The sequence below is a fragment of the Mytilus galloprovincialis genome, chromosome 3, assembly GCF_965363235.1.
Source record: "Mytilus galloprovincialis chromosome 3, xbMytGall1.hap1.1, whole genome shotgun sequence".
Lineage (NCBI taxonomy): Eukaryota > Metazoa > Mollusca > Bivalvia > Mytilida > Mytilidae > Mytilus > Mytilus galloprovincialis.
This window is the reverse complement of record NC_134840.1, coordinates 88,651,005-88,664,577: the sequence shown is the minus strand read 5'-3', so window position 1 is coordinate 88,664,577 and position 13,573 is coordinate 88,651,005. Positions and strand designations below refer to the sequence as shown.

At 33.9% G+C, this 13,573-nt stretch overlaps 1 protein-coding gene across 1 annotated transcript in view; it reads right to left on the bottom strand.

The window, feature by feature from the left end:
* LOC143069304 (26S proteasome non-ATPase regulatory subunit 8-like) overlaps positions 1-13,573 on the bottom strand; it is a 68,376-nt gene that overhangs the window by 1,935 nt on the left and 52,868 nt on the right. Inside the window, exons 5-7 of the mRNA XM_076243873.1 lie at positions 11,683-11,781; positions 4,244-4,317; positions 2,403-2,514 (exon numbers count right to left, since the gene is read on the bottom strand). Of these exons, the coding sequence (XP_076099988.1) occupies positions 2,403-2,514; positions 4,244-4,317; positions 11,683-11,781 (285 nt within the window). The remainder of the gene's footprint in view (positions 1-2,402; positions 2,515-4,243; positions 4,318-11,682; positions 11,782-13,573) is intronic.

Genomic DNA, 13,573 nt, shown 5'->3' with positions numbered 1-13,573 from the left:
CTGCTACAAAGTAACAACACTTGGTCAGCACCTCATAAGAAACATTCATGCAATGTTTGGTTTTATTCCATTCAGTGGTTCTCTAAAAGAAGTCATTTGTATGCATTTCCCATAGGGTCCTATGTTAAACTAAGTCCCCCGCTGGCGGCAATCTTGGATAATGGATCGGCTACACAGTAACAACACTTGGTCAGCACCACATTAGGAACATTCATGCCATGTTTGATTTCATTCCATTCAGTGGTTCTCTAAAAGAAGTCATTTGTATGCATTTCCCATAGGGTCCTATGTTAAACTAAGTCCCACGCTGGCGGCCATCTTGGATGATGGATCAGCTACAAAGTACATGTAACAACACTTGGTCAGCACCACATAAGGAACATTCATGCCATGTTTGGTTTCATTCCATTCAGTGGTTCACTAGAAGAAGTAATTTGTATGCATTTCCAATAGGGTCCTATGTTAAACTAAGTACCCCGCTGGCGGCCTTCTTGGATAATGGATCAGCTACAAAGTAACAACACTTGGTCAGCACTCCATAAGGAACATTCATGCTATGTTTGGTTTCATTCCATTTAGTGGTTCTCTAGAAGAAGTCATTTGTATGCATTTCCCATAGGGTCCTATGTTAAACTAAGTCCCCCGCTGGCGGCCATCTTGGATGATGGATCGGCTACAAAGTAACAACACTTGGTCAGCATCCCATAAGGAACATTCATGCTATGTTTGGTTTTATTCCATTCAGTGGTTCTCTAAAAGAAGTCATTTGTATGCATTTCCCATAGGGTCCTATGTTAAACTAAGTCCCCGGCTGGCGGACATCTTGGATAATGGATCAGCAACAAAGTAACAACACTTGGTCAGCACCTCATAAGGAACATTCATGCCATGTTTGGTTTCATTCCATTCAGTGGTTCTCTAAAAGAAGTCATTTGTATGCATTTCCCATAGGGTCCTATGTTTAACTAAGTCCCCTGCTGGCGGCCATCTTGGATGATGGATCGGCTACAAAGTAACAACACTTGGTCAGCACCCCATAAGGAACATTCATGCTATGTTTGGTTTTATTCCATTCAGTGGTTCTTTAAAAGAAGTCATTTGTATGCATTTCCCATAGGGTCCTATGTTAAACTAAGTCCCCTGCTGGCGGCCATCTTTGATGATGGATCGGCTACAAAGTAACAACACTTGGTCAGCACCACATAAGGAACATTCATGCCATGTTTGGTTTCATTCCATTCAGTGGTTCACTAGAAGAAGTCATTTGTATGCATTTCCAATAGGGTCCTATGTTAAACTAAGTCCCCGCTGGTGGCCATCTTGGATAATGGATCGGCTACAAAGTAACAACACTTGGTCAGCACTCCATAAGGAACATTCATGCTATGTTTGGTTTCATTCCATTTAGTGGTTCTCTAGAAGAAGTCATTTGTATGCATTTCCCATAGGGTCCTATGTTAAACTAAGTCCCCCGCTGGCGGCCATCTTGGATGATTGATCGGCTACAAAGTAACAACACTTGGTCAGCACCCCATAAGGATAATTCATGCTATGTTTGGTTTTATTCCATTCCGTGGTTCTCTAAAAGAAGTCATTTGTATGCATTTCCCATAGGGTCCTATGTTAAACTAAGTCCCCGGCTGGCGGCCATCTTGGATGATGGATCGGCAACAAAGTAACAACACTTGGTCAGCACCTCATAAGGAACATTCATGCCATGTTTGGTTTCATTCTATTCAATGGTTCTCTAAAAGAAGTCATTTGTATGCATTTCCCATAGCGTCCTATGTTAAACTAAGTCCCCCGCTGGCGGCCATCTTGGATGATGGATCGGCTACAAAGTAACAACACTTGGTCAGCACCTCATAAGGAACATTCATGCCATGTTTGGTTCCATTCCATTCAGTGGTTCTCTAGAAGAAGTTCAAAATGTAAATTGTTAACGACGACGACGACGGACGACGAAGACGACAGCCGACGGATGCCAAGTGGTGAGAAAAGCTCACTTGGCCCTTCGGGCCAGGTGAGCTAAAAAGGTGAAAGTCAAAGTCAGAATGACCTGACTTTTGATACATGACAAACCTTTATCCAATGATGCATCAGCATACCAATTTTGGTCAACCATAGTTCTAAAGTTATACACAGGCAACAATTCAAATAAGGTTTAACTATAATAGTGTCTACATTAAAGAGGTCAGTCAAGGTCCGAGTGACCTGACTTTGGTATAATTCAGCCCATAATACTACTGCACACCAAGTTTGTTTAGCCCCAAATTTTACTCACTTAAATTCATAATAGTTTTTCTCCTTCAAACTTTATTTAGATACCATTACAGGTAGGTACTAGATATTGCAATAAACACAAATGCTAATGCATATTGAAATCATTCAGTTAAATTTACCTGTACAGCATATTCTTTCATGGGTTTAACGGATTCAAAAAACAACATTCTGGCTGCCTCCTGTAAGGCCAATTTCTCATATGCCTTTTCTATACAACTTGCAATTTCATTTCTGCAAGTATAAATTAATAGTAACATGCAGTAAAATACAACACTGTTTCACGACTTTATCTGAACTATCTTTATCCTCCATCATATGATGCATTCAAAATCCCACCATTGTATCGCCTTGTTGGTGATGATGAAATTTTAATTGTGTTTCTGTAGAATTTTTATTTATGATTTCATAAAAGCATTCAGATTAACTATTTTTTTAAATTGTTCACTTCAAATACTTATTATTGTAGTATCGAAATTTGGTTTTATAAAATAACTACAATTCATCATCAATTCAGATAATAGTCACTTGCAGCTCAAGTCTTTTATTTGGGCCTCTTTTTGGCCCCATATTCCTAAACTGTTGGGACCATAACCCCTCAAATCAATCCCAACCTTCCTTTTGATGTCATAAACCTTGTGTTTAAATTTCAAAGATTCCTATTTACCTATACTAAAGTTATTGTCTGGCAACCAAATGTCTTAGGACCACGCAGAAACAACATGATACCAATATACAACTGCAAAATTTCTAGCGGTCGTATGAAAACATTTTGTTTTGAATGCTTGTGCTAAATGTCAATTAAAATGCTCCAAAAATATGTCTATACCATGGCTAACACTTTGAACTAAGCATGTCTTAGCTATTCTGTCACATCGGTACCGATAGAGCAAATATTTTTTGTCTGCAATTCACAAAGTTTCAATAGTTGACAAGAAAATGTTTCCAAATGAAATAGATTTGTTGTATCCTCTAGTGACCCTCAGATCCTTACACCTTTGTAAACATTAAATGTGTTTTCTGAATGAATACCAAATCCTTTTGCCTGACATGTTTTTTCCTTGTTATAATTTTAATAGGTGCTCATTAAGTTGTATTGATTAAATTTTTTTTAATAAATCAATACTAGTAGGTAATGAGCTTTTAAAAATAGTGTGTAATTCCTCTTCTCAGAAATTAATGTACATGCATATGGCACCACAGAATGTAGAATATGATATAAGAAGATGTGGTATGAGTGCCAATGAGACAACTCTCCATCCAAGTCACAATTTATAAAAGTAAACTATTATAGTCTTCAATATGGAGCCTTGTCTTACACCAAACAGCAACATATATAAAGGGCCCAAAAAATTAAAAGAAGTGTAAAACCATTCAAACTGGGAAACCAATGGCCTAATCTATATAAAAATAAGAAACGAGAAACACTTATGAACCACATCAACAAATTACAACTACTGAACATCAGATTCCTGAGCGACTAAGGACAGGCGCAAACAATTGCAGCAGGTTAACTAAATCTTAATTCAATTTCAAAAGCTTTTCGGTTTTTTTTTTGTGAAAAAATGTGCAAGCAAATAATTTTTAGCATAAAAACAGCTACATGCCTGATTGGACACACTTTGTAAACTAGATACCCCAATGAGGGTTGTGATGATCAATTGTGGAGTTTCAAAGTAGAAGATTTTGATTTATTGGGTAAGTCAATGAAAAACAACAAGGAGGGAAGACAGACACAAAGTGATGAAAAAGGTCAATTGTCTCTTTCAGCAAAAAAACAAATATAAAAGAATGGTTGAATATCATGGTTATGACTGTGTTGCTGTTTGTATTCATTAAGATCTTCCAGTTGAAAGTCACCCTCATACACAGTGAACAAGGAAATAGACCTAATCCTGAATGGGATCAAATTGACTAAAATATTGAAAAATTTACATCAAAATTATAATCTTAATTTGCTTACCTGATGGTGTTCAATAATATATTAATGAAAAATGTGTAATTTTCAGCAGGTACATTGCCCTTTGCTAAGAAAACCTGAATTAAAAAGAAAAGAAAATGGTAGTAATCTGAGACTGAAATCCGCTACTGTTAGAGAGGAGGATTAGTCTTAAAAAAAATCTACAATTCTAATAGAAACCAGTAATTCAGTGAAAATATTTTGTTTTTTATTTAAGAGTTATATTCTAGTTTTACAGTTGGAGATTGGTCTTTGTTGAAAATGTGCATTGATCCAGGCAAGAAGCATGCATTTAAAGTTGACAAATTAAATGGCAATACCTCACTATAGGTTGCACTTTGTAATACAGCTGTTTTTCAAACCACACCTCTTTTAGAATATTCATAGAAAATTAATTTTGTTTACATACTGGTTCCCAGTTATGCTCTCTGTGTTCCATCTCATAGAGACATAACTTGTGAATTTTACCAGTACATATACACGTGCATATTGTTTACATTGAAATCTGTGGTAACCCTTCACTTGAGGTAGGGGTAGTTAGGAATATTAGTATTAGTTTAAACTCTGAAAAGTTCAGGGCATATAAACGTTGAAAATATGCCGCACAGCCTTATATTTTGACCTTTGCAAAAAATTGTAGTGCATATGAACTTTCAATTCTAGGATAAGATTTTTTTCAAAACTTCATAGTAAAAGTGGTACAGTTTTAGCCGTAAAAGGAGTTCCTATGGGAAATTGCATTGTCAATATTTACAGAAATGCAACCTATAATGTTGTCATGAACATCTGATGAGCTTGTAGGAAAGTTGCATCAACATTGTGAATATGGAATGTAAAAAAAGGTACAAAGGGGCATAACATTTTTTGAACCAGACTATGATGCCCTACTTATATCCACATCATGTTAGACTTAAACAATGTTGTATGAATGTCTGATGAAACATAGCAGAAACTTTATAACATAAGGTATTGGCATACAAGGTATGAAACTCACAAATCATAACAATAAAAGACACACAGGGGTGAAACTAATGCCCCCTCCACCAGGGCAGGATCATAACCAGATGCTCTGCAGGGCGCAGCTTTATACAACCGCAGAGCTTGAACCCTGAACGGTTGGGGCAAGTATGGACACAACATTCAAGCTGGATTCAGCTCTAAATTTGGATTGTGATTAAATCGTTGACACAGCATAGGTTTCTCACACAGAATGAATGTGGTCTAATGAACTTAAAAATTTTTTTTGCCTTTGAGCAATTCACTATGCTGTTGAATATTAATCCTCTCAAAAAAATGTTTGAAGAAATGTTCTTTTTATTTATGAAATCTGGAACAGGAAAAATTGACACCCCCCCCCCCCCCCCCCCCCCAAATTTTTTTTTCACATCCAACTTCCCTTATTCTAAAACTGATCTCAATTCAAATTTCTAATGGAGTTTTTGTAACAATACCTACTCATTTAAATACATCATCAAATATTACCAGATGCTCCGCAGGGCGCAGCTGTATACCACCGCAGAGGTTGAACCCTGAACGGTTGGGGCAAGTATGGACACAACATTCAAGCTGGATTCAGCTCTAAATTTGGATTGTGATTAAATAGTTGACACAGAATGAATGTGGTCAAATGAACTTAAATTTTTTTTTTTTGCCTTTGAGCAATTCACTATGCTGTTGAATATTTATCCTCTCAAAAAAATGTTTGAAGAAATTTTCTTTTTATTTATGAAATCTGAAATGAAAACAATTGACCCCCCCCCCTCCCAAAATTTTTTTTTTCACATCCCCCTTTCCCTTTTTCCAAAACTGATCTCAATTCAAATTTCTAATGGAGTTTGCAACAATAACTACTCATTTAAATACATATTAAAATGTAAAAAAAGTGCTTGTTATCACTGAATGGTAAAGATTGTTTTAATTTATCAGTTGGTAGTAAAAGTGAATATACATTGTATATTGTTTAAAACAATGACTACTATTCTGGAAAAAGAAATATAACTCCAATTGAAAATTTCTTGCTAGATATTTCTTGCTATTGCGCAATTGAAAATATTTGCTATTGCACAATACTGTGCAATTGAAGATTTCTTGCTATTGCGCAATACTGTGCAATTGAAAATTTCTTGCTATTGCACAATACTGTGCAAGTGAAGATTTCTTGCTATTGCTGAATACTGTGCAATTGAAAATTTCTTGCTATTGCACAATACTTAATATAACAATTTTGGATCCTGATTTGGACCAACTTGAAAACTAGGCCCATAATCAAAAATCTAAGTACCTTTTTAGATTTGGCATATCAAAGAACCCCAATTATTCAATTCTGATGAAATCAAACAAAGTTTAATTTTGGACCCCGATTTGGACCAATTTGAAAACTGGGCCAATAATCAAAAATCTAAGTACATTTTAAGATTCAGCATATCAAAGAACCACAAGGATTCAATTTTTGTTAAAGGGGCACTAGCTGTCGAATTCATGGTCACCGATTTGACTCAAATTCTCATATTTGATTTATAACAATGTAAAACATTCATCCAAACTATCAAAAGTCTAAAATAAACAGTATACAGAGCATGGTGTAGATAATATATAGGTTCGTTTCATGAGAATGTTAGCCCAGACGCCATCTAATTAACTATTGATTTGACCTCAGATGACCATATAAGCGATGTAAACATAAATAACGATATGAATAGATTTAACCAACACGTGCAATTGGATTTTTATAGGTCTGTTTGATTTTATCTTATAGATTAAAAATTTATGTTTATCATTGTTTTAACGGTATAAGAATGATTTTATATAGATCGAATCAGTAATCAAATGATTAACCATAGTTTCACTTTGATTGTTGACATTTTTTTACTTTTATAAATAACCTGTTCACGTATAATGCATGCGTTGTCAATCTCTAGCTAGGGGTTAAATTGAAGTTCACATGAATACGGATTTAATGAGGTCGACTAATTCACTTGCAAGTGAATGAGTAATTATCAATGTTTCTTCGCTTAATTTGACAAAATTGAACCATTTTGGCCACTAAAAGCGAATTATTATTTCACTATTTCACTTTCATTATTGATTGAACAAAAAAAATCTTACTTTAGATTTTTTATATATCTCGTAGCTAGTGCCCCTTTAAAATCAAACTAAGTTTAATTTCGGACCCTTTGGACCTTAATGTAGATCTAGTCCAATTTGAAAACAGGACCAAAAATTAAGAATCTACATACACAGTTAGATTCAGCATATCAAAGAACCCCAATTATTCAATTTTTGATGAAATCAAACAAAGTTTAATTTTGGACCATTCCTAAACTGTTGGGACCAAAACTCCCAAAATCAATCCCAACCTTCCTTTTATGGTCATAAACCTTGTTTTTAAATTTCATAGATTTCTATTTACTTATTCTAAAGTTATGGTGCGAAAACCAAGAAAAATGCTTATATGGGCCCCTTTTTGGCCCCTAATTCCTAAACTGATGGGACCTCAACAAAGGTAGATTTCCTTTATATATTAACATAGTAATTCAAATGTTTATGTATTGCCACCGCCTTGAATACTCGCCCACTGATCTCTTAAGTGATGCTTATATTGAAAGCTCGTCTGATAAAGCTGTGGCTAATCAATCATGGTATGCAAACATAAAGTTTTTTAGTGAAAAACTTGGTTTAAATTTAGTACTTTGTAAAAAACTCGGAAAAAATAAATTAAAAATTTCACTTAGAAAATGTATCAAAACTGATTTTCTAACATATTGGAGCAATCAAAAAGACTTAATAAAAAAAGATGATCACAGTAAATTGAGCAACTACTTTAAAATTTAAACATAATTTCACTTTTGAAGATTACTTCAATATTAAGAACAGAGATAAGAGAGTTATACTAACTAGATTTAGAATAAGCAATCATTGTCTCCTCATAGAGAGAGGCCGTTACGAACGAAAAATTGATGAACATGAAAAAATATTACACTGCCAAGATCAGAAAGAACATGCCAGTTTTGTTCAATGAACTCGGTTGAAGATGAAGAACATTTTATATTTAAATGTACCCTTTATAATAAGTAAAGAAAAACCTTTCTGGATGAACTCTTTACAAAATACCCATATCTATCCCAAATATCCGATAGTAATCTGCTTATTTGGTTCATGTCAAACGATAGCCTTCATTTTAAATCTAAATTATGTGAATTGCTATCCTCATTTTACACATTGAGAAACTAAATATTTGCTTAACTGAAACTTATAAAACTTATTTATAGTCTTCACCAGTTCATTGTCACATAATACTTGAATTGTTTTTTCTTTTTCTTTTCTGGGCAGTAAGAGTTATCCTTCTTTCCACATATACAATGTAGGCAATTGACTCTCCTCATAAAAAAATTTGTGTCTGTATTTTTATCTGTATTTTATTTTTCATTTACATGTTGTACTGTTAAATCAATCATCCTTAATCAGAACGATAGTTGTATGTGTGAGTGTATGCGAGTGGGAGAGAAAGGCTTTTTATTTTTACTTTATGTGATTACATGGTTGTTATGAGCCCTATGATTAGGAAATAAAATATCTTTATCTTTTATCAACTCCCAAAATCAATCCCAACCTTCTTTTTGTGGTCATAAACCTTGTGTTTAAATTTCATTGATTTCTATTTACTTATACTAAAGTTATTTGCGAAAACCAAGAATAATGCTTATTTGGGCCCTTTTTTGGCCCCTAATTCCTAAACTGTTGAAACAAAAACTCCCAAAATCAATCCCAACCTTTCTTATGTGGTCATAAACCTTGTGTCAAAATTTCATAGATTTCTATTTACTTAAACTAAAGTAGCCTGTCCCAAGTCAGGAGCCTCTGGCCTTTGTTAGTCTTGTATTATTTTAATTTTAGTTTTTTGTGTACAATTTGGAAATTAGTATGGCGTTCATTATCACTAAACTAGTATATATTTGTTTAGGGGCCAGTTGAAGGACGCCCCCAGGTGCGGGAATTTCTCGCTACATTGAAGACCTGTTGGTGACCTTCTGCTGTTGTTTTTTTCTATGGTCAGGTTGTTGTCTCTTTGGCACATTCCCCATTTCCATTTTCAATTTTATTATAGTGCAAAAACCAAATGTCCTTGGACAACAATGATGATGCAGACGCCAACGTGATACCAATATACGACCAAAAAATTTTCAATTTTCAATTTTTGCGGTCGTATAAAAATCCACAAGTACCTTTCTTTGTATCAATCCCAACAAAAATTTTAATCTGGACGAACAATTCAGGAATACTGGAGTAATTGTGCGATTTATGGAAAATTGACTTAATTCTTACAGTTGGATCCCTGAAACTCTAAACAAGAACAATGTTTTGGTTTTTTTTTTAAATAACAAGAATTCTGTGAGTATTGAATGGCAAATCATAGTCAATTACTGGTTAATAATTCTTTGTAATGGAATGAAATTCATACCTGATCTTTAACTTGTCATGGTGTATACTACATAAAATAACAAACCTTATACTAAATTCTTCAAACAATTTACTAAAGAAAAGGAACAAATTAAAAATTGTCATTTATCAAATACAAGGTCTTCTAAAAAATGAGTTATTTCCCTTTGAACAGTTATCTAGCAATTTATAAGTATTCGTCAAAAATTTAATTCTAGAAAAATGGCTTAATCTGAAAAAGGAGAATAGCTTAAATCATGCAAATTAAACTTAACCTGTAAACTGTCATGATAAAACAATACACAAAATACCAATTCAATATCTTCAAGCATGAAGAAAAAAAATTCTGGAAAACTGATTTGCCCGACTGACTGATGGACAGACAGACAGACCTTAAGTCCCCTTCTTCTGTAGGGGACTAAAAACACATGTTAAATATTGTGTTCAATTTATATGTAAATTTTTTAAGCAAAGCTAAATTGTACAAAGTGTTGACATTTCATACCCTAACCAGATGCTTTGCAGGGTGCAGCTATATACGACCACAGAGGTCGTACCCTGAACAGTTGGGGCAAGTAATGTATGGACACAACATTCAAGCTTGATACAGCTCTGAATTTGGATTGTGATTAAATAGTTGCCACAGCAAAGGTTTCTGACACAGAATGAATGTGGTCTAATGAAATTAAAAAAAAAATTCTGCTTTTGAGCATAACACTTATGCTGTTGAATATTAATCCCCCCCAAAAAAAATTTTTTTTTTTTTTAATATCCCACGTTTCCTTATTCCAAAAATAACCTCAATCCAAATTTCTAAACAATAACTACTCATTTAAATACATCATAAAATATTAAAATATAAAATGACATACAGTCATTATGTTAAAATTAATATCAATTAACAGTAACTTCTAAAAATAAATTTACAGCTACAAATCTCAAGATAATCATCATTTCTTAATACATGTACATAATTTTTAAGCAGTGTAAAGGAGGTAATAAAGTAATCAAACATATAGGTTACAATGTACCAAATGAAATTACATGGGCGCAGCCATTTTATGAAGGGAACATGGCATAGAGATAAAAATAGATGGCTCTCTGTGATTGGTTGTTATATCATTTATATATTTTTATTCTGGAAAGCATTATGAATGAAGTTTCATGCAAGCACAAATTTGTCCTTAAATGTATATGATGAAGGGCCGGAAATATTTTTTTTATGTTGATCAAAATTTAAGGGAAAATTTTCTGCGAAATCGTAATGTATTGTGAAAACCCCAAAAATTCACCAAGAAAAGCCATGGGACCATATATATTTGAGTGCGGTAAAATCACAAATAGAGATTGAGCTTCAATTTAGACAACAGCAGTTTTCCATAATTAGTTTATTAAAAACGCCTTTAAAGGAGATAATTGCTAAAAATAGAATTGCCGGCAATGGGGCCACCATTTAGTACTTTATATTCTATATATATAACAGTGTTCTTTAAATTTTAATTGGATAACCTCCCCTTCACTGCTTTTAAATTGTCTAAATAGTCCTTTAACCAGAAAGACCCTTGTTTTCCCCCCTTTTTTGCCCCTAATTGCTTAATGATTTGAGCCATAACCCCCGAAATCATCCCTTTATAGTATGGAAACTTGTGGTAAAATTTCAGAGAGATTTATACACTTAAACACAAGCTATTGACTGAAAACTACAAAAATTCTTATTTGTGCCCCTTTTTTGGCCCCTCACTTATTGGCCCCCCCCTCCCTTGGACCAAGAACCCAAAACTCAATTCCTTTCTAGTAAGAAACCTTGTAGCATAATTTGAGAGATCCATACACTTAAACACAAGTTATTGTCTGTTAACTAGAAAAATGTTTCTTTTTGGCCATTCTTTGTCCCTTATTTATTAATATTCAGGGATATAAACCCCAAATTGGTCCAAAGCCTTCCCTTTGATAAAAAAAAAACTTGATAAAGAGATTATGATGAACCATGTCCACATAGACCTCACCTTGTTGTAACTGCCTTCCATTAAATACTGCTCCATTGAAACAGGATGCTTTATATAAATATTGTTCTGCAACTCTTTAACAGGCAATAACTCTAGTTCCTGCAAAATTTTGACTTATCATTATTGATACAGAGAAGATTAGTCACAATATCAAGATTTATTAAAGAACCTTTTGTCATGTGTGTGGGCAACCTCACATATTTCCCACACCAGTCAATATAAAGCAAAACAGCTTATAGTGACGCTATTTCTTAATTTGTTATTTTTTTTTTCATGAACTCCCTGAGCGGTTCATGCTTATATATTGGCGAGTTTTTGATGTGTCTATGAGCCACTCGATATCTCTTGGCTAGAAGTCAGAATAAAATTCTCGGAACATCTCGAAATTTTGTCAATCATTTATACAAGAAGTTATCTTCGTCTTTAATACGGTCCCAGGGGAACTATGGCTAGGCTACCACATTCAGCACATTGTAACAATCAAAGTAAATTGGAAAGTAAAAACAATACTGTGTGTATCTAGGTCAATTATAACCAGGTATTATGCATTATCTCCATAACATGTAAACTAAATATGTTTAAAGATTTAACCAGGTGATATTGTGTATTGTTAAACCGACATTCTGGTTTTAATATTTATATTAGATAGGAAAACAGAACTAGAGGCTCTAAAGAGCCTGTGTCGCTCACCTTGGTTAATGTGCATATTAAACAAAGGAAACAGATGGATTCATCACAAAATTGTGTTTTGGTGATGGTGATATGTTTGTAGATTATACTTTACTGATAATTTTTGTTACTTACAATTTTCTCTATCTGTAATGAACTTGGCTCTTTAGTTACAGAGGAAAAAACTTTGTAAAAACTTGCCAAAATTTACCAAATTAATGAAAAATGTTAAAAAATGACTATAAAGGGCAATAACTCCTTAAGGGGTCAATTCATCTGAAAATTTCAGGGCAGATAGATATTTACTAGATAAACAAGTTAACCCCTTGTAAGATTTGCTTTAAATTCTATGGTTTCAGAGTTATAAGCCAAAATTTACATTTTACCCCTATGTTCTATTTTTAGCCATGGCGGCCGTCTTAGTTGGTTGGCTGGGTCACCATACACAATTTTTAAACTAGATACTCTAATTATGATTTTGGCTAAGTTTCGTTAAATTTGGTCCAGTAGTTTCAGAAGGGAAGATTTTTGTAAAAGATAAACAAAAATTTATGAAAAATTGGTAAAAAATGACTGTTATGGGCAATAACTCCTTAAGGGGTCAACTGACCATTTTGATCATGTTGACTTATTTGTAGATCTTACTTTGCTGAACATAATTGCTGCTTACAGTTTATCTCTATCTATAATTTTTTTTAGATAACAACAGAAAACAGACAAAATTTCCTTAAAATTACCAATTAAGGGGCAGCAACCAAACAACCCATTGTCTGATTCATCTGAAAATTTCAGGGCAGATAGATTGACCTAATAAACAATTTAAGACCAGACAGATTTGCTATAAATGCTTTGGTTTCAGAGTTATAAGCCAAAATCTACATTTTACCCCTATGTTCTATTTTTAGCCATGGTGGCCATCTTGGTTGGTTGGCTGGGTCACTGCACACAATTTTTAAACTAGAAACCGAATTATGATTTTGGCTATTAGTTTCGTTAAATTTGGTCCAGTAGTTTCAGAGAAGATTTTTGTAAAAGATAACAAAAAGTTATGAACCAGATGCTCCACAGGGCGCAGCTTTATACGACCGCAGAGGTTGAACCCTGAACGGTTGGCAAGTATGAACACAACAGTCAAGCTGGATACAGCTCTAAATTTGGATTGTGATTAAATAGTTGACACAGCATAAGTTTCTGACACAGAATGAATGTGGTCTAATGAACT